Source organism: Rhinolophus hipposideros (assembly GCF_964194185.1).
Source record: "Rhinolophus hipposideros genome assembly, chromosome: 1".
NCBI classification, from domain to species: Eukaryota; Metazoa; Chordata; class Mammalia; order Chiroptera; family Rhinolophidae; genus Rhinolophus; species Rhinolophus hipposideros.
The window spans coordinates 12912041-12933789 of NC_138047.1; the positions used below are offsets into that span (position 1 = coordinate 12912041).

General features: G+C 39.8%; 1 protein-coding gene across 11 annotated transcripts in view; it reads right to left on the bottom strand.

Annotated features, from left to right (window-relative positions):
- The window catches only part of KIAA1217, a 435058-nt gene that overhangs the window by 86843 nt on the left and 326466 nt on the right, over window positions 1-21749 (bottom strand). For 9 of the 11 annotated variants that reach the window (XM_081048618.1, XM_081048609.1, XM_081048620.1 and 6 more), the window contains 2 exons: window positions 20073-20271; window positions 16145-16238 (listed from right to left, as the gene is read on the bottom strand). In XM_081048618.1, the coding sequence (XP_080904744.1) occupies window positions 16145-16238; window positions 20073-20271 (293 nt within the window). Of the gene's footprint in view, window positions 1-6389; window positions 6739-16144; window positions 16239-20072; window positions 20272-21749 lie in introns of those variants that run through there. The other 2 variants (XM_081048611.1, XM_081048617.1) reach the window with 1 other exon arrangement.

Consider the following 21749-nt stretch of genomic DNA (forward strand, 5'->3'; position numbering starts at 1 on the left):
TCGAATTAATGAGCTCTGGCCACACAAAGGTATTGTGCTACTATCTGGACAGTAAGTGAAACCTGGCTATGCTCAAATACAACTATGGATGGCTAAAGAAGTCAAATATACAGTGTTTGCCTAAATTACTCAAGAAAACAAATCTTGTGATTTCCAGTCAAGAAGGTGGAGTAGGTAAACGCTGTGCTCACCTCCTCTCACGACCACATCAAAATTACAACTAAACTACAGAACAACCATCATGGAGAATCACCTTCAGTCTAGCTGAGCAGGAGCCCTACAACTAAAAACACACAGAAGAAACAACCTCAGGACTGATATGAGGGGAAGAGACATAGAATGGACTGGTCCCACACCGTATGTGACATTATAAGTTGGGAGGAATCTCTTGGCTGCAGAGGAGCAAGGACTCCCTGCCCCCACACCAGGCTCCTCAGCCCAGGGCTGGAGAAGCAGCTCTCTCCCAGACAGAGGACCTGGTGGAAGCCACTGTTCCATTGTGGAGCCCTCTCCTCCACCCCCCTCACCTCCCGTGGCGTACAGACATAGGCAGCCGCCATATCTGAGTCTCCATCTACCTGCCTAACATCATTCATTTGCCCTGCCTCAGGTGATTCCTGGAGACCCCGTCCCACCCAAATTTCAGACCCATCTAACTTGCATCCAGTGCTTTCCCATACAAATAGCCTGTCTTGACTCATGCTGCAGGATTTCCTAAAAAATCTCTCAAGAGTTCACAAAACCCAAATAAGCAGCATCTGGCTTCGGCATGTCCTGCAACTCTGGCTGAGCAGCCTAACCCCGGCACTAGTGACAGCCGGCCTTGGTTCGTGGCTTGGCCTCTTCAGGCACCTCCAAAGTCAGAGTGAATGGTGGCCATATGTGGATTGCTTTGTGGCTTAGGCCAGCGACCCCCAGCAGGGCACAGGCTGCAGCTGAACTTGGTTTGCAGTGGGTCCTCCCTTCACAGGAGGCCCCAGGGCTGACACACCTGGTGGCCATCTTCAGACCAAGCCAGAGCATCACCCGACTGTCTCCAAGGACAACACACCCAAATGGCAGACTGGGCAGGCACCAGAGTCCCACTAAAGGGAATCCTGCTCCATAGGATCAGCCCCTGCATCACAGCTCCTCCACTGTAGTCACAGCCAGTCCTCACAACCCATAAATCTGAAGGTCAGTCTCTCCCATTGACTTGCAAACAGCAACCAAGGCTCAACTACAACAGGAGGGTACACATAACCCACACAAGGGACACACCTGGAGCACCAGGCTCTGGTGACCTGGAAGACTTGTGTCACTGGGCCCCACAGGACACCTACTACATAAGGCCGCTCTAATAGGCCTTAGCCATATTAGAGAGACATAGCAGACCTACATAAGACACAGAAACGAACACAGTAAGATAGCAAAAATAGGGGGAAAACAAAAAGAAAACATGTCCCAAATGAAAGAACAGAACAGAGCTCCAGAAAAACAACTAAACAAAAGGGAGACAAGTAATCTACCAGACACAGAGTTGGAAACACTGATTATAAGCATGCTCAGTGATCTCAGGGAGAACTTCAACAAAGAGATAGGAAACATAAAAATGGAGATAAAAAACATGAAAAAGAACCAGTCAGAAATAAAGAATACAATAACGGAAATGAAGACTACATTACAGGGAATCAACAGTAGATTAATTAGATGAAGCAGAGGATACAACCAGCGATGTAGAAGATAAGGTAGCAGAAAACACCCAATCAGAACAGCAAAAAGAAAAAAGAATCCAAAAATATGAGGAGATTAAGGGGTCTCTGGAACAACACCAAGTGTATCAACATTCGCATCATAGGGGTACCAGGAGGAGAAGAGAGAGAGCAAGGAATTTGAAACCTATTTGAAGAAATAATGACTGAAAACTTCTCTAACTTGGCAAAGGAAATAGACATACAAGCCCAGGAAGAACAGCGAGTTCTAATCAAGATGAACCCAAAGAGGCCAACACCAAGAGACATCATGATTAAAATGTTACAGGTTAAAAAGAAAGAATCTTAAAAGCAGCAAGAGAAAAGCAGTTAGTGACCTACAAGGAAGCTTCTAAAAAACTATCAGCTGATTTCTCAACAGAAACTTTGCAGGCCAGATGGGATTGGCATGAAATAATTTAAGTGGTGAAAAGATAGAACTTACAACCAAGTTACAACTCTACCCAGCAAAGCTATTGTTTAGAATCGAAGGTCAGATAGAGGTTCCCAGACAAGAAAAAGCTAAAGGAGTTCATCACCACCAAACCAGTATTACAAGAAATGTTAGAAGGATGTCTTTAAGGAGAAGAAAAAGAAAATGATCAAATATACGAATAATAAAATGGCAAGAACTACATATCTATCAGCAATTACTTTAAATGTAAATGGTATAAATGTTCTAATCAAAAGACAGGGGGTGTCTGAATGGATAAGAAAACAAGACCCTTACATATGCTTTCGACAAGAGACTCACTTCAGATCAAAAGACACATACAGACTAAAAGTAAAGGGATGGAAAAAGATATTTCATGAAACTGACAAAAAAAAAAAAAAAAAAAAAAGCTGGGGCAGCAATACTTATACCACACCAAATAGACTTTAAAACAAGAGACATTGAAGTATCCAGTAATCCCACTTCTGAGTATTTATCTGAAGAAATCCAAAACGTTACTTCAAGGGGATGTGTGCCTCCATATGTTTATTGCAGCATTATTTACATGGCTAAGATATGAAGGCAGCCTGGGTGTCCCTGAGTGGATAAAGGAGAGGTAACAACAACATGGATGGACACAGAATGTATTGTGCTGAGTGTAGTAAGTCAGACAGCAAAAGACAAATGTCATATGATTTCACATATAAGTAGAATCTAAAGAACAAAATAAATGAACAGAAACAAACTCATACATACAGGGAACATTTTGATGGTTGCCAGATGGGAGGAGCGGGGGTGGGGTGGGAGGTGATAAAAGGGGAAGGGATTAAGAAGTACAAAGTGGTTGTTACATAGTAGTCATGGGGCTGTAGGGTGTAGCACAGGAACACAGTCAGTAATAGTGTAATAACTATGTAGGGTGTAGATGGGTACTACATTTAGTGGGGGATAGATGGGAGGGGTTTGGGAGGCAGTGTGAAAAAGGTGAAGGGATTAAGAAATACAAATTGGTAGTTACAAAATAATCATGGGGATGTAAAGTAAAGCATGAGGAATATAGTTAGTAATATGGTAATAACTATGCCTAGGGCCAGGTGGGTACTAGACTAGTCAAGGGGATCACTTCTTAAATTATAAAATGTCTAACCACTATGCTGTACACCTGAAATTAATACAAAATAATATTGAATGCCAACTGTAATTGAAAAATTAAAAAAGGGGAAAAAATGGTGAAGTGGCATAAGGTCCAAATATCCAGGTATAAAACAAGTAAGTCATGGGGATGTAAAGTACAGCATAGGAAATATAGTCAATAACACTGTGATAGCGTGGTGTGGTTCCAGATCGTTGCTAGATTTATCATGGTGATCACTTCTTTAGATATATAAATATTGAATACCTATGTTATACAACTGAAACTAATATAATATTGTATGTTACTACATTTTAATACAAATCTTTTAAAAATTTGTTAAAATTCATGAATAAATCTAATCAGAGATGTGAAAAAAATAGAAAATAAATCTTGTGAGCCCCAGAGGGTGAGAACAGAAGCAGGGGAGCACTGCAGATGGACAGAAGGTTGGTATGAGGGGCTCGTGGACCTGGGCTCCAGCCCTATTTTTTTAACTTCCTTATTTTGTGGTCTTAACCACAACTGACAAGTGGAAGGGTTATAAGAGATGGTGCGTAAGACTTTTCTACATGTAAAACCCTGTCATTCCAAATAAGCCAGGCCTGTTTCTTCAGGGTGCCACTGATGCAGGTCAGATATATTTCCTCAGTCACAAGTCTACAGTAGCCAGCTCTAGTTCCTCAGAAGACAGAGTATCACTCCTGCAAATCACACGCAAGCAAAGGGATCACTGACCCCATGGGAAAAAAGCAGGGCAGAGAGGCAATGGTTTCCCAGCAGGTGATACGTATCTTAGAAACATTTTTTTCCTCTTTATGAATGAATGTGTGCATTACCCCCAAATTTATATAAAAGTCATACCTGCTTACCTGACACATTTTAGAAAAGGCATGAAGAAAAGAATGGTCACGTGGTGCTTTGTACAGGGTAGGATCTTGGACCCCGGGGAGCCTGTGCTGATGTAATAAGAAACAAGCTCTGAGATTCCGGGCTGCCCTGATGGGAACCCACAGAGGACACAAAAGCAAAACCCGAGGAAGAAAACAACAGGTAGGTGCAGGGGATCAATCTGAAAATACCAGGACATATGCTCCCAGTCAAAGGCAATTTCTGCTAACATCTATATTTATAAGAGTTATGCAAAGGGATATGGCTGGGATATCAAAGGACAGAGGGTGTGGCATAAACCTCTCCTGACAGCTTCAGCAAGACACAGAGCTCTGGGGAGCTCACACCAGAGGGAGGAGGAAGGTCCTGCTCCAGGCGACTTTCAGTTGTGTTGGTTGCTTATCCAGACCCAGATTTTATGCAGAAATAGGGTTGGAAGCAAGTTGCCTTGATTCTGAAGCAGCTGCATGCTCTGTGGATGCTGCTGGCATCACTTCACATCACAAGTCACCAGGAAGTTTCTGTGGCAGAGTGGATGTCTCAGTCTTCAGCAGGGGAGCAACAGACCCAGCCACTTCTCCTGGCTCCAGAACCCTCCACCCTCATTTTTTTAACATTCTTCCTGTCCGCTTCCTTTTAGAAGCCTAAAAGAGCAGCAGGCAGGCACATGTAGGCAATCCCCATTCAAAGACACTTTCTCACTTCTGAATCAAACTCACGTATAAGCTCCCTGCCCTATCCTATGAAAATGGTTTTTATTATTGACGCAGCACATGAAGCAAAGAAGAAAGCAGTGAGGAGGAAAGAGTCATTTATCCACAGTGCTTTTTGCTATCCCCACCCTATCTGAGGTTCATTGTTTTCAGTTCATCCCAAGTAAATTATAACCAGGTCCCTGAAGAACAACCAATCTGTACTAGGTTTTGTAAGCTACAGAGCTAAAAAAATAAATAAATAAAAAATAAAAAAATAAAAATAAATAAAAATTAAAAAATCCAACATTGTTCAAAATAATGTATCTTGAAGACAAATAAGTTACTTATTTGTTATTATTACTCTCTAGATAAATCATCTGTACGTGACTCCAGACTTGGAGCACTTTGCTTCTGGTAAGTCTGTGCAGTGTAGGATTTTCAAACAAGGACTATAGAGACAGCCTGGGTTTGGATCCCAGCTTTACTACTTACTAGTATGCGATCTTGTTACTTAATCTCTCTCGGTCCAGTTTTCCAAAAACTTAAGTCAGTTATGACAGTACCTAACGCCATAGGGTTACTATGATGACCAAATGAAACGATATGTATTGTTTAGACCACATTGGATAGCAACTTCTCATGCATATTTGCTCATCTATAAATCAGGATAAAGCTATCCACAGAGTTATGGATAAGCAGATCCATGCACATATGTATTATACCTTTAAAAGGAAACAGATTGATTTAATAGAACATTGCTCTTATTAAATTCTTTTAAAAGAAATAAATGACTGAACTAGTGCAAGAATAAGACAGAATAGTTATCTGAAGTAAACATAATTTCTGCCAAAGACTCTTTTCAGGCAATCATTAAACTGGATGGAATTATATTTGCTGTGTCAAACTGTAGAAGTTTTAAATGTTATTCATAAAGCTTAAATGGATATTTCTTTTTAAAAACTGTCAAAATCAAGATCAAAGAGCTACTTTTATTTTAAAATTTAAAGTATTTTTTCACAAGGAAAAACCAACGAATAATTTTCCCTAGAATGTTGAAGGACACACACTAACCTCCCCACCCCCATTTGTACCACACCTTCAAATTTTCTACATTTGTCTCAGAAACTAAATGCAAGTCAACATCTTCATGAAAACACTGAAAATTGTCACAAAACACATACATCAATGAGATCTGTACTAGCAAACAATATTGACACTTTAAATCCTTTTCTAAATTATAAGGTTAAACAGAAACTAGATCACCAGGTTTATACATTGGAGGCAGCCCAATGTAATTTAAATGGATTTTTAAGAACAGGCTAACGCCAATAACAAAGAAGTATCCTTCTAAGCAGTATGTCTGAAGTTAAAATAAAAACCTAGAATTTTAATTCCTCATTGAATCGAACTTGAATGCAGAAGACCTGACTCAATTCAACGTAAATGTGCCACAGCATGACAAAAAAAAAATCTGAAAATTATATTTGGTTACAAGGCACAGTTCTTACCTTACATCTTCCGTAAATCTTTCTCTTCTAGGAGAAACTTTCTAGACTTGCAGAGACCTTGAAACCATCCATCTCTCCAATGCTTCCAGCTCTGCCTGTCTTTATGGTGACTGAATTGCAAGGCTTCGGTTTTTTTTTTTTTTTTTTTTTTACAGAAGGAAGCTTTTAGTCAAAATATGTGGTTTAAAGGAGCAGTATCCACCCTTGTTAAAACTATTTCACGGACATTCAGAGGTTTTGTTTCTACTCTATGAAAGTTAAATCTGAGTAGGAAGGCATTTTTCCTGTCCCGGAAATCGGCACAACTAAAACCAATGCTGAGCTAACGAGAAATGTTTCTTCCATGTGTTCCGTCTGGCAGAAACTGCAAGCCATATCAAGGAAACACGTGATGTTTATAAATACAATATGGCTCATGTTGTCATAACCTCTCAATGACAAAAAGGAAAATAAAAGTGCAAGGAAAACCAAGCAGCCACACAGCAGGAAAGATGAGATTTGTATCACTTGGAAGCTGCATATCAGATGTGCATATATTACCTTTTTTTGCTTCTTCAAAATAAAGTATAACTGGAAGCAGCAAGGGAGGAAGAAAATATCTACCTTGCTCTGGATTGCCACTGTATCAAAATATGTTTGCCTAGCTAATCATTTCAATAAGAGTAACCCCTTACCCATTCCAATAGAAACATCTTTTGCCTGTCAGAAAGAGATGGCATAAAAGGGGCATAATGACATACATCGCGCATAAGTGAGTTCCATAGTGTTAACTCAAGCAAATAACAGAATGAAGACAAGGATTTCACATAGCCTGGAACTAATGTGAAAATTATAGACGTCTGTATCAGTATTGATTATGGACTTTCTGATCTACTGGATTGTAAGATCTGTGAGGGCAGTTACCATACTCGGTCTCTATTACAGTTTACCCTTCAATGATGCGAGGTTTAGGGACTCTGACCAATGCCCCCTACCCCTAGCAGTCAAAAATCCGTGTTTAGCTTTTGACTACCCCAAAACTTAACTACTAATAACCTACTGTTAGCCTGGAGGCCTTCTAATAACATAAATTGTCAATCAACACATTCTTTTTTGTATGTTATGTGTATTATATACTGTATTCTTACAACAAAGTGAGCTAAAGAAAATGTCATTAAGAGTCATAAGGAAGAAAAAATGCATTCACAGTACTGTACTCATTTAATGAAAAAAACCCTACATATAAGAGGACCCACACAGTTCAAACCCAAGTGTTGTTCAAAGGTCAACTATGTATCTTCAGAATCTGGCGTACGAGTGTGAAGCAGAAAAGTGATTCAAGGCATAACCGCTGGGTGAGTGAATCAATGAAACTTCACAATAAAGGAGTCAGGTAACTGCTCTAAAATCATCACTCCTACTTTGTAAGTTTGGAGGTATTTGAAATACTGATTACTAATTCAATCTAAAAGCAAGATTTGTCCTACTTAGTTATAAGTAAAGTAAAATGTGTCTTATTGAATTGGTTATCTGAAGATTAGCTTACTTTATACCACAGGGGAATTTAACTCCTGAAAATAAAATGCAGATATGTGTGCATTTCTGACAATCACTTATTTTAATCTGACAAATCCGTTATTCTTATATTAATCTTTAGGGCTAGTCACTGCTGTAAAATATTGATAGAGAATTTTGTTAGGACAGATAGACATTCTTATTTTGGTCAGGAACTACTCCTGGGATAAACTATGGAACGTGTTGTAAACCTCAGACGTTTCCATTTACAAATCATTGTACTGATCTTACCGTTTATTTCTCCGAAAATAAGACCTAACCGGAAAATAAGTCCTAGCATGATTTTTCAGGATGACATCCCCTGAACATAAGTCCTAAAGTATCTTTTGGAGCAAAAATTAACATTAGACTCAGTCTTATTTTGGGGGAAACATGGTAGTAAGAGAAGGCATTAATTGAAAATTTGTAACACGGAGAGTGCTGAAGTGGGCTCCCTTTTCATTCAGACATTTAGTGAGAATTTTCTCAGAGCAGGACATTGTCCAAGGGAAACAGAGGGACTTTGCCCCTAAGCAGCTTAGAATTTAAAAAGGAACTTAGGATGTGTACAGCAATAACTATAATGCAAGAAGGAAAAGGTGAGCGGACTAAGAGAGGAGGGTGAAGAGGTGAAGTTGTGGGGAAGCCAGACGAGACACAGTGGCGAATGAGGCTTGGAGAAGAGAGGAGGAACAGGAGGCTAGATAAAGAGAGTGGCTTTTGAGTTAGGTCTTCAAAACAGGATGGCCCACGGACACTGATGCTTCAGTAGTGGGAAAGGACAGTAGTGACCACTGGAATGAGTAGGAAGGCCAGTTCTGGAATGGCCTGTCTGGCTCTGAATCCAGCTCCACTTCTGACACGCTGTGTGTCTCTGAGCAAGTTCCCTAACCAACCTGATCCTTAGCTCCCATGTCAGAAACGGGGATAATAAGAACTCCTCTCACACTGGGTTGTTTTGAAAATCAAATGAGCAAAATTCTCATTTTTCAAAATGCTCAGCATGGTACCTGGCACAGAGTAAGTATATCATGAATGTTAGTTAGTAATGCCACTGTCATTATGTGAGGGCAGGGAATACCGCAGTGGTTGGGTCAAGAACGACCTTGAATGAATGAAAGGAAAATTAGCTAGAATTTCCATTTCAGAAACTTCCATTTTATGGGATTCTCTTCTCTTCCATTCTTATAGGATTATTTCACAGCCACCCCTGCCCCCAGTACCCCCAGTTCCCTAACCCTTCTCAACCAGAACACTTCCTGTGGGAAAAAGAGCTCTATGGCATGGCCACATCAGATATACAGAGGGTGCCAAAAAAAAAAAAAAATGCATACACATTTTAAGAAAGGAAAACACTGCATTAAAATTGTAATATTCGGGCTGGCCCGGTGGCTCAAGCGATTGGAGCTCCGTGCTCCTAACCCCAAAGGCCAGTGGGCTCTCAACCACAAGGTTGCCAGTTTGATTCCTCAAGTCCCGCAAGGGATGGTGGTCTCTGCACCCCTGCAACTAGCAACGGCAACTGGACCTGGAGCTGAGCTTCGCCCTCCACAGCTAAGACTGAAAGGACAACAATTTGACTTGGAAAAAAGTCCTGGAAGTACACACTGTTCCCCAATAATGTCCTGTTTAAATAAATAAATAAATAAAATTGTAATACTCAATACATACCGATAAGAAAAGATGAATACAAGTCATGTATATACATTTTTTTGGCACCCCCGATATATACTAAATGGGCACATACTTCTTTTTTCTTTCTTTCTTTCCTTCCTTCCTTCCTTCCTTCCTTCCTTCCTTCCTTCCTTCCTTCCTTCTTTCCTTCTTTGCTTCCTTCCTTCCTTCCTTCCTTCCTTCCTTCCTTCCTTCCTTTCTTCTTTCCTTCCTTCCTTCTTCCCTTCCTATTTAGTGACATATCTTTTTAACCTAGTCAGAAGAGAATAGAATAGATGAAGTCAAATATAAAAGATGCCATGAAATACACATAATAGAATTTAGTGAAATAAATATTTAAAAATGATATTTCATGTGTTGTAAAATCTTACTAGAAGCATCATTTCAAAACTTGCAAAATTTAAATGGAAATATGAAGAAGGGGAGGCAAAGAATTGGGCTCAGCAAGGGTCAGAAAGAATTGGGCTCAAATCCGATGTCTGACATTTACTGGCATCAGTTGTGTCACATGTAAAATGGAGTCAGCATACCTACTGTGCAGAGTTGTTGACTAATTTAAATAACATATAAAGAACTTAACACATTGTGTACTATGTAGGCACAGAAAGGTCTATTATCCTACACCCAGAAAAACAATGGTATAGAATGAATATCTGATTCCACAAAGAAATTAATAGAGTTCACATAAATTATTCCAGTTTTGCCCTCCCCAAAAGACAAAGTGAAATGTATGACAAAAAGAAGATGAAAGTAGAAAATTAAAAAAAGAGGCCAGGAACAAAGCCAACACACAAAATACATGTCGTCAAACGCCTGTACGCTTGCTGTGCGTGGGCCACAAATTTAATTCTAAGCCTTAGAGTAGCAACACAAAGAGGGAAAATGATCACTTACAAGATTCAGAGAGTTCATACGATAAAAATAAACCAGGAAAAGAACAACTATTTCTGGTGATGAGAACAGAGAGATACTTTTATAGTGGGTTCTCATTAATGACAGAAAATGAATAATACAGCATTTGTAACACAATCATTAATAGTACTCAAAATATTGTGTTGAATAAGTGTTTACTTGCACCATGGGTAAGACACCACAACTGGCTTTCGGATGGATACTAAGACAAATACGGAAATGTTTGTGTCTTTGGATAACTTACAGTCTTGTGGATGAGATGAACATGCATCTAAACGATTATAACACCAAGAGAATGTGCAAAATGCCCCCTAAAAGGGAAAGATTAATTCTGACAGAGCATTAGAGAAAACTTCATGGAGTAGGCGGTCTTTTATATGGCCTCTAAAAGCAAGTGTTTCTTTTCTTACATTTTATTATAGAAATTTTCAACAATTAAAAAAAAAGCAGAGAAAATAATAAAACAAACTGCCATCATCCAGCTTTGACATTTTCCAACATTTTACCAATTTTGTTTCATCTATTTTTACCTTTTTGGTTTGCTTTGCTGGAGTATTTTAAGGCAAATCTCATTCATCGTGCCATTTAGCCTGTAAATAGTATGTCTCATTTTTATAAACACAACCACCAATCCATCATTATACCCAACAGAATTACCGGTTATCCTTAATATCATCTGATTCCTAACACATGTTCAAATTTCCCAAATAGTTTCAAAGATGTCTTTTACAATTGGTTTGTTCTAACCAGAATTCAAACATGGTGCACATGTGGCATTTTGTTGCTATAGCATAGAAGAGACAGAGAAACATAATAGTGCCCTCTCCTACCCTTTTTTCATGCCACCAATTTGTAGATAGAATTGAGCAATTGTCCTGTAGTATGTTAGATGGGTGACATTTTGAAAAGCAGATATGTGGGGCAGGAGAGTACATTTCAGATACTTGGAGTAAGAACTGTGAGGCAGCTCTGCTTGGGTGTTGGGGTGGAGATGATTCTCAACTTTGGCCTGGGCTAGTCTTTGGACAATGGGAAGTTGGGCTTAGGGAGATGACTTGGGAAGCAGAGTTGAGGAGACTGCTAAAAGCTGCTGCGTAACTAACCAAGAGAAAAATAATGAACGTTGCGCCTGTAGCATTAGGGCAGTATTATCAGGAGCTTGAGATGTGGAGCCCAGTTGCGTCAGTTCAAACCTCAGTTCCGCCTTGCTCTAGTGCGTGGCCTTGGGCAAATTTCTTAACATACCTAAGCAACTGTTTCCTGAGCTCTGAACATGAATGTTTATTCCAATACCTGCCTCAATGTCTTGTCTTGAGGATTAAATGAAATTACTCAGAAAAGTGGTTAGTAAATGCTCAAAAAAGTTAGCTATTATAATAGTGTACAGGCCACGGCAGCAGGGTCATCTGGACCAGGCCCTGCACAGTAGAAGGGCTCTGGTGATTGGTGGGATGTGCTGGGAAACAGGAGGTTAGCCACTAAATCACTGAAAACTCAACTTTTTAAACCTCTGCTCTCCACCCCTCAAAACACACACACACATGCATGCACACATACACACTCACCAACACAATCATTCACTCGATCCTTCACAAAGATAGAAAAACATGGAGGAAAAGTGCTTGGAAGGAAAACAAAAAATTAAGACTTTTTTTCTTCAACAGGATACACTAGAAACACTGGAAGACTATCCATGGGGAGATAACCACTTGGAAGTTGAACACTTGGGTCTTGAACTCTTGGGAAATGGCAGAGCTAGAGATACAGTTTATAGGATCATCTATTTTGATATAATGGTTCAATCAGAAGTAGAATAAAAAATCACAAGTGACAAGGTACATGTAATAAAAAAACACACATGTCCAGACTGGGGAGGCCTGCCTGAACACACTGACGACCATTTAGGGGGCATAAGGAAGAAGAGTTAGTGAATAAAAGAGGCTGAGGTATGTTTGAATGTCGGCAAGGAATTTAGAAATGGCAGAGAATGGAAATCAAGGTTTCGAATCAGACCGCTCATCGGTGTCAAATGCAGAGCTCTCATAGGAGAGGTCTGGGAGGGCAGTGACTGATTTAGGTATTAGGAAGTCATTTACGATGCAGGGACAATTCTGGGGAGTGTGTTCTAAATCAAAATCTGGAAGCTGTCTATATACAAGTGAAAATTAAAGACATACAAGAGGGAGAGAACTGAATAATGGGAATAAAGCACACGAGAAGGTCGAAAAACCTGAGAACTGAAAAAGCCACTGGGTTTGGGGAATAGGAAGTCACCGGTGATACCCTTTGAGAACTGTGGAATGGAATGGCTCGTCTTTGAGTTGTACATTTATGAATTACAAACCCATGAGTACCTATATAATTTTTGCAAAAGGCTGGCTCCCCATGGTGAGCTCAGTTTCTTGGAAACTGAATTATCAAAACTATCTAATGTAACGAAACAAAAGTTAGGCAATGGGAAAAAAATCAGAAGACGGGTATGCTCAGCTCCAGCAGAGAACCACAAGTCTCATTAGATAGACTATCCTCAAGAATGGTCAGCTAGAAGCTAAATGAAAAAAATTAGACACAAACCTTCCCCACCAACCATATATTCTGTGCGTGCCCACAACCTCAGAGTTAATGCTTTTTAGTCTAACATGTTCCCTGAGTGATACCACTGCCATCGTAACACTGCTCAGGAGAACTGACTGTTTTAGCTTAGAGTCTTACACTTTCTTTCCTTTCACAGGCAAGATATTAAATTGATTGTATAAGGAAAGTTACAGAGGCCCCTGCAAAGTTCTGGCCTTGCTGTTGTTGCATCTCTGCTTGGTGCAACCGATGGTTTTCATGATATGCATGGGTTTGGGTAATGTATTGGCAGCTGGAGGTCTGTCCCAGGTTGCCTCTGGAGGCTGGTGAGGGAAGGTGAATGACACCAGGCATAGGGCGGCATAACTGACGCATCTGAACAGTTATCATCAAATTCCTTCACGGCCACACGCACATTGCAAACATACGGGAGGATGGAAGCGCCCCTAAATGCCCCGTGAAGCTTGGTTTAGTCTACTACAATTCATCCTTGTTCTTTATTTCTGTTCTTCACCGTGAGCAGTGGGGTTATGCAGCTGTGCTCCAGACAGGGCTCAACAAAGCTTTCTTGCCTTTAAAGGCAAGGCAGCGACATCCAGGAAGGAGAGAGAATTCCAACCTTTAGAGCCAAAAGGTGAGGCTGAAGGAATTCCATGTCTTTTAACTTCTGGAACCTGTGATGGGGCCAAGTTACAAACTACAGGCACGATCACACCTACTTGGTTTTCAAACTGTGTTCTATTTCGTATTCCTAAGTCATCTTCACGGACACCTAAAAGCTTTTCTGCGGGTTGGATGGTGAACATTTGTTGTCTCCTCATCTGGAGATAACAGTTAATTTTCTCACACAAAAAATGCAGTCTTAAAGTAGGGCGTGGGCAATATAGACAGTGATTGTGAGGGTCTTGTCTAAAGGAAAAACAGAACAACTTTACTGAAACCCACAGCAAAAGTTCTGAATTCTAATAGGCTTTGTCCATATGGTTAATATTTGATTCTCTCCATGCTCACTGCTGGTCTCTTATGTAGGTATCACATCTGCTTAAGAGTTAAAACAGGTGTCCTCCCCAGCCGTAAACAAGATTTTCAGAGGCGATTCTGGGACCCCTGTGTGGGCTCCATGTAAGAGAAACAGAATGCCGAGCACCATGGAACTCCAGTTCAAAGGCTAGACATATCAAACATAAAGATTTCCAAGGGAGCAAAGACTCTTAAGAGCGTCAATGTGAAAGAGAGTAACAAAGTAGAAAAGGCAAAGGATTCTATAACGTTCAGTCCATGCTTTATGATTAGCATGACTCGATCTGTCTTCACAGGGTGCTGGTTTACATTTGGAGTGTAACTGGCTAAAAATAAACTTCAAAATCCTAGATTGTCTGAAGTAGCAACATAGCTTTCATTTCAAATCACACATCATCTCTGACATGAAAAAGCAGGAGTTGAATCTGTAAGAGGCCTTTTCCTCCAGAAGTGTAGGCTCTGATCCCACAATGTCATCACTCATATTCCAGGCCAGAATTACACAGAAATCCTTCCAGCACTTTCTATTCGGACTCCTGGCCTTTTGGTCCTAAACTCTGATACCCTGTGAGGTAGATGATATCCACTTCCGAGATCCTGGAACCCATGACTATGTGGGAAAGGGAGATTAAGGTAGTTAATCAGCTGACCTTAAAATAGAGAGACTATTCTGGAGTATGGGTTAGGTCCAATGTATTTATAAGTGTCCTTAACAGTGGAAGAGGGAGAGTTAGAGATGTGATGATGGAATCAGGGCCAAAGAGATGCTATTTTGCTGGGTTGGAAGATGGAGGAAGAGGGCTGCAAGCTGAGGAATGTGGGTGGCCTCTAGAAGCTGGAAAAGAGAGAACACATTCTAGAGCTTCCAGAAAGGAAAGCAAATGTCAACGTTCTGCAGATGACGCCTTGATTTTAGTCCACCTATATTGGACTTCTGACCTCTCAAATGGTAAAATAGTAAATCTATGTCATTTTAAACCTCTGAGTGTGTAATAATTTGTTACAGCAGCAATGGAAAACGAATACACACTATCAGGAAGTGGAGACGGCTTCACCTCAGGAATTCCAACTCCAAGACAGAGAGTGCCTGGGTTTCTTTGGCAATAAAACCTACTCGTTTACTTTTTCTAGTTAAACTCCAGCATCCAGCCCAGTGCTAATCCTCAGAAAGGATAATATAAACTAGTATAACACCTTCTAAATTTGTGTGTGTGTGTGGAGGGGGGAGGTACAGCTGGCGAAGCTAATCTTACTTTGTTTTCTCTCATTTTTTCCTGCAGAGGAATGTAGCACTATTGTTAGAAGTGCAATGCCTTTCTAGTGGACCTGCATTAATGTGATTTTAAAAATCTTCCTTCTCAGTTTAATCTGCAGAACATCCTGCAGATTTTTTCTTCAGAACATCCCTGTGTGCTTTGAATGTTTGGATAATCTCCTGAAATGATCTAAATCTAGAGAAAATTAGCTCCCAAATCATGCAGGTTTTTGTCCTACGCCTTCAATACAATTCAGGTAAGATTTGATAATATTTAATACAGTGCAACAATAAACAGTCCTAAATTAGAAGGTGAATAATTAGAGCATTAGGGCTTGGAATAGCTGGTGTAAGAACTTTAATAAATTTTACATGCAATTATACTTGATTTTTGCTTTTGTTTTTTCATTGTTACTTTTTAGCTAGCTTTGTTTTAATTAGAGGAAAAAATAGCAAGAGATCCTCTGATGAAGTTAATAGTACTATGGACCAAGGACTCTTTTATGCAAAGGTTTTTCAGGATTCCCTTGGAGTAAGGACAAAACTAAACTTCAAACTTAGAGATGAATGAGGATGTGTGAGGCCCTATTTCAATCCCTTTGCCCCAAATAACCAGGAAATCGGATTTCTCTACCAAGAAACAAATAATGAGCCATCAGATGAGATGAGCAGTGGGAACCCGGAAATCTGGTGGTGGGATGTGATTAGATGAGGATGGTTTGACACACAGCAGGAAGGATGGTTTGACCCACTGAAATAAGATAAAAAATAGAACAGGAACACTTACCCTCATGTCTCCATTCACAGTTTTCGGCATGTGATTGAATGCATGTGCGGGATCCTTGTTGTACACTTTGAGGAGGGATCTGTCCTGAATGTTCCTAGAATCAAAAACATCAATAACTATGGCAGAGGAAAGGAGCCTTATTGGGCCATTTTGTTTGTCTGCCCAGAAGAATAGGGAAAAGACAGCAGCTGACAACCCAGCTATTGTCCACAATCAACCAGACAAAAAGTTATTTTACCATAGAATAGGCAAAAAATAAATAAGGAAAAGAAGAAAAACGACTTCAGATTTTCTTTTCCTTCTTTTTTTTGGTTTTGTTTTTCAGGAAAGTATTATTCTTTCTGTGGAGTTCTCCACCCATAGATATCGGATGGCATGAACTTTCTTTCATGATTCTGAGCAAGGAAAGATAACACTTCAAGAAACAATAAAGCTCTAATATCTACAATATGTTCAAAGAGATTTGGTTAATATTTAAATATTTAATTGCTTACTTTACCCGAACACCTGGTTTTCTGCTTATCTCATAATGCACACAAACGAAGAATGCTTTTATCCCCCCTTCAAACAGTTTCAGCAAGGGAGAAAACACTTATTTGCAGTCCAGAAAAAAAAAATACCGCAAAGATCAAAACTAGTATCTTTACAGTATCTTTTTTCCCTCCCATAGTGAGTTTTTAAAAAAATACTTTTATACATACAAGTTGAATTACTGGACGCGCAGGGTATTTAGAAGTAGCAGCAGCAGGTAAATGCTTCCACTTATCTGTCTCTCTTTCTGAACCCAGCATTTAGAGACGGGGAGTCAGTCGTACCAGAGCAAAGAACACATCTTGCTCAATGCCTACCTTAAAATTATTAAAGAGCATATGCATGTCTACGACGTCCTTCTCCTTGCATATTCAGCTTTCATCAGCAGAAGGGCCACCCAAGGTACTTACAGCCTAGCCCCTGTGCTTCTGTGATTCCTTCCAATGCCAGTGGGGTGTGGTGTGGTGAGCTCAGGGAAATGTGTACAGGAAGACGCATTCCTTTCCTCCAGGTGCAGCCACACGTTTTGTGGGCTGATTGCAATCACTGGGATTATTGGGCTATGTTTTTGTTTTTAAAAGAAGTGGAGGATTCTTGGACTAGTCTTGCTTCCCTCTTTTAAATACCCGTCAGTAATTGCTTTGAAGCAATGACTAGTCCAAGCTTGCACGATTGCTCCAGATTTCAAGCAGCTCATTAGAAGTCGACTTAGGGAGGAGTGTGCAGTCCTTGTTATTAGAAAGGACTAGGTGAAAGGGGGGAGTTCACAGAAGGTAAGAATGTGAGGATTTACTAAAGGAACTCACCCTGTGGCTTGGCGGAAAAGTCACAGTGACGATGTGAAGAAACTGAAAACCATACTTGAACCATGAAAAAAATTTTGGTGTGTGATTCTAAAGGTATTTAAAATACATGAGGTGGGTTCATGATTAATTTAGAAACATGTTCGTCCAAGGTGAACCAACAGTAAAGGTTCAGATTGCATTTACTATGGCAACATTTACCACAGCATTTCAACCTGAACTCTCTGTGGCATTTCTCTAAGGAAAATATGGGGAACCCAACACAATGATGAAACAGCCAAACATTTAACAAATACACTCTCTCTTCAAAAAACACTGAAAGGTGTGAAATGAAATTTGTCTCTGGGTTTAGATGAAAGCCACTGTCTTCAGTTAAAATCCACACGATACTCTTTTTGGGGAAGAAGGGAAGTTCTATTTAATGGTGATGGTGGGAATTTACTCAACCATTCAAATAAAATATAATGGAGCCATATTATGCATAAAAGAAATAGAATAATTCTTTGTGAGAGACATACATGTGATTATCTAACATACACATTATACTCACCACCAAATAAAAATATTCTCCACTTAAATTTTTTAGACCCATTTGTATATGTAAATCAAAACACTGAAAAGTAAAATGCTAGACAAATTTGTAAATCAATGACTTCCTACTTAAACATTTTAAATGAGATTTTTAAAAAAAATAATCGGCTGTCAGTACATAGTACTGCAGAGTAAGGGTCAATGAGACCATCAGTTTCACAAATATTAAATGAAAAGTGATCAATGTTAAAAGTGATTGTTTCTCTCAAGCACTGCTTTCATCTATAACACCCAAACTGCATTAAAGAGGCTCATCTTAGTGGGATGTTTGGGGACCTTTTCGTCTTTGTCCTCCCTCCCATCTCTATTTGTAACTACATAAGGACACTACCAAAGAATGCATAACGGAAGTAGTAGTAATCATTTGAAGCTTGGGCTAGGCTCTAGAATATTGTGACTCATTATAATATACAAATTCTTGCACGGGCTGTGAGACAGTGGAGGGCAATTATTCATAATAACCTCATCAGCCTTGAGCTACATAATCAAAAGTGGCTTTGCCTACTTTCATGCTTATTTATTGTTACCGTATCCCTCAATTCCTCTAACTGCAAAAGGCAGAAATTCAAGAAGACTTGTAAAAATGCCATGTCCATGTAAAAACACCACATAGGATTATGTTACTGCAAACATACTCTTTAAATACAACGCGATTACTTCATGTTTAAGTTTATGCTTTGTAACTTCACATATTTTTTTTTTTTGGTGACAGTCTGATTAATAATTTATTCCAAAAAACAAATCCGAATTTTCTGATAACCATGAATATTTAAACATGTTTTTAAAAAGCAGGAAGGTCATGCAACAGATGTAGCACCCACCTTAGGGCAGGTGTCAAACTTTGAAAGCCCTAAATTACTCACACACCTTGGCACATGCTGAAATATGTCATTTGTGATCATTGTTAGATATTTATCAGTTTACGTTATGCACTAGCAGCATAATTTTAAAAAAGTGGTTTCCACTAATTCCATAAAGAAGAAACAGGCCAGCCTGCTATCCGCATAGGGCAAGGACCCAGAAATCCAAGTTGTGGCCCAGATGAGTTCAGGAGGGAACATTCTGAGGGAATGAAAAATTCTTGACCAAGAATGTGGAGAGTCAGGTTTGGGGTTTGGCTGGTTAATGAACTGGCTGTGTGATCTTGAATAAGTCTGTTAACTTTTATGCATCTGAGTATCCGGTTCCATAAAATGGAAAGGCTGGATTAGTCACTAAACAGTTTTTTTAAGTTCTGAAATGTTTACAGGCTACACTAGCAACTGCTTCTTGGTATTGATTTAAGTCCTATTTCTCAGGCTGTTTGGTTGGAACAGATCAGATGGGGTCTCTTCTGCTCTATACACAATACCACTACGGTCGATAAAGATGCTTTCATTTCCATACCACCTGCAATAGCAGGAGTCCATTTAGCCTTGCTTTACAGTATGTCCTACTGGGGGCCCTGGAAAAAGCCCACTTGGAAAGTGAGATCCTTTGGTAAAGGCCAACTATTTAAGAATCAAATGGAAAGAGAGAATACTTCTCAGCCTCTTTTCTTATGAACAATAACAGCCCACGGCTCTTATTCTACCTTGTTCATGTAAAGAATGACCTAAAAGGCTCTGGCTATGAGGGAAAGAACACTTGAGGAGGAGTTAGGCAAGTTCCAGTCATAAGTAGTGCCTTCAACTCTTCTGATACAGATTGTGTCTCTCCATCTGGCCCTTAATTTCCATAACTCTTAGATGAACAGTCGACTAAATCATTTCCTATGTTCTTTTCAGATGTAACATGCGAAGATCGATGTGGGAGAAGTCTGTCTTCATCTTTGTAAAACCACACCTTGTATGTGAATTGTACAAAACCAGACAATGAATTCACACCTGGAAGAGATAAGCCTGTCGGTCAGGATAATAGCAATGCTTTCCTCACCGGGACCTGGAGAGGTCAGGACTCAGTACACAGTGGAGCAATGCCAAATGCACCGTGGTGGACACAGACACATGGCGTTAGCTACTCACCTCACATCATTTAATTCATAATAGACATTTCTGCTTTCATCTTTGATATAAATGGCGACACTGGGCGACTCCAGCATTTTCATGGTGAGCTGCTGTGGGAAGGCACTTACGAAGAGAGCACGGATGGTGTCCGCACTTGTGATTTCATTCGGCATCCTGAGCTGCTTGGTTTCATCTCCGTACTGGAGATAGAGAACTCCTGCACACAAAATGAACACAGTGATCAACCACAGACCAAGACTGAGAGGACACTCAGCACAAGCAAAGCCACGTCTGTCCTGCCACGTGCGAGGATGTTCAGGACCAGCTTGGAAAGCATGTGACAAGAGATGTTATGTTTGGAATTTCCAAGGAATGTACTCTCTGCTTATTTTACAAGTACCCGCTTTTATCCTTTGGAGTCCAGACAGGTGTTAAAGAGGCTAATTTTCAACTTTTTTAAAAAAACCAAACAGACAAGAAGCCAACCTCTGGTAGCCTAAAGCAAAAGCCAATACTTTATTCCCTTGAAAGGTATATTTAGGAATTTGACCCCATTCATTGGGTGATTTCCCCACCATGTCTTTCATTAACTGAAAACACATTCATTATAACCATGTATAAGATATGTAATTTAAGTTTTCATAATCCACTCAGAAACATTTTTTATTACTTTCCAGTGTACAAAGCAATGTAATAGTTAGACATTTAAACCCCTCATAACGTGATAACCCACCCCTCAGCTACTACCCCTGACATCTTATATAGTTCTTACAATACCATCGACTCTCTTCCCTATGTTGTACTCCACATCGCATGACTATATATATCTATATATTTAATTATAGTTGAAATACAATGTTATTCTACATCGGCTTCAGGTGTATAGCACATTGGTCAGGCGTCTACACAGTCTATGACGTGATCCGACGTGATCCCATCTGGCACTTTACACGATCTTTACGACATTGTTGATTATATTCCCCATACTGTACTTCTTAATGCCTTCACCTTTTTCCCCCCGACCCCAACCCCATTCACATCTATCACCCTGACAGATCTAGTACCTATCTGGTATCGTACCTAGTTATTACAAAATTGTTGACTATATTCCTTATGCTCTAACCTACACCTCCATGACTACTGTATAACACCCAGTTTGTACTTCTTAATCCCTTTCCCTTTCACACATCCTTAACCACCCTCCCATCTTAAAGAAGTCCCTCTAAGAATCCTTGTAATGCTGGCTTGGTGGTGAGGAACTCCTTCAGCTTTTTCTTGTCTGGACAGCTCCTTATCTGTCCTTCAATTCTAAATGACAGCCTTGCTGTGAGGACCAATCTTGGTTGCATGTCGTTGGTTTTCATAATTTGGAATATTTCCTGCCAATCCCTTCTGGCCTGCAAAGTTTCTGTTGAGAAATCAGCTGACAGTTTTATGGGGGCTCCCTTGTAGGTCACTAACTGCTTTTCTCTCGCTGCTCTTAAGATTCTCTCTTTGTCTTTAACCTTTGGCATTTTAATTGTGATAAATAATTTTAAATTCCTTGCTCTCTCTCTTCTCCTTCTGGTATCCCTATAATGTGAATGTCAGTATGCTAGATGTTGTCCCGGAGGCCCCTTAAATTCTCCTCGATATTTTTGGATTCTTTTTTCTTTTTGGTATTTTGGTTGGGTGTTTTCTGCTACTTTATCTTCT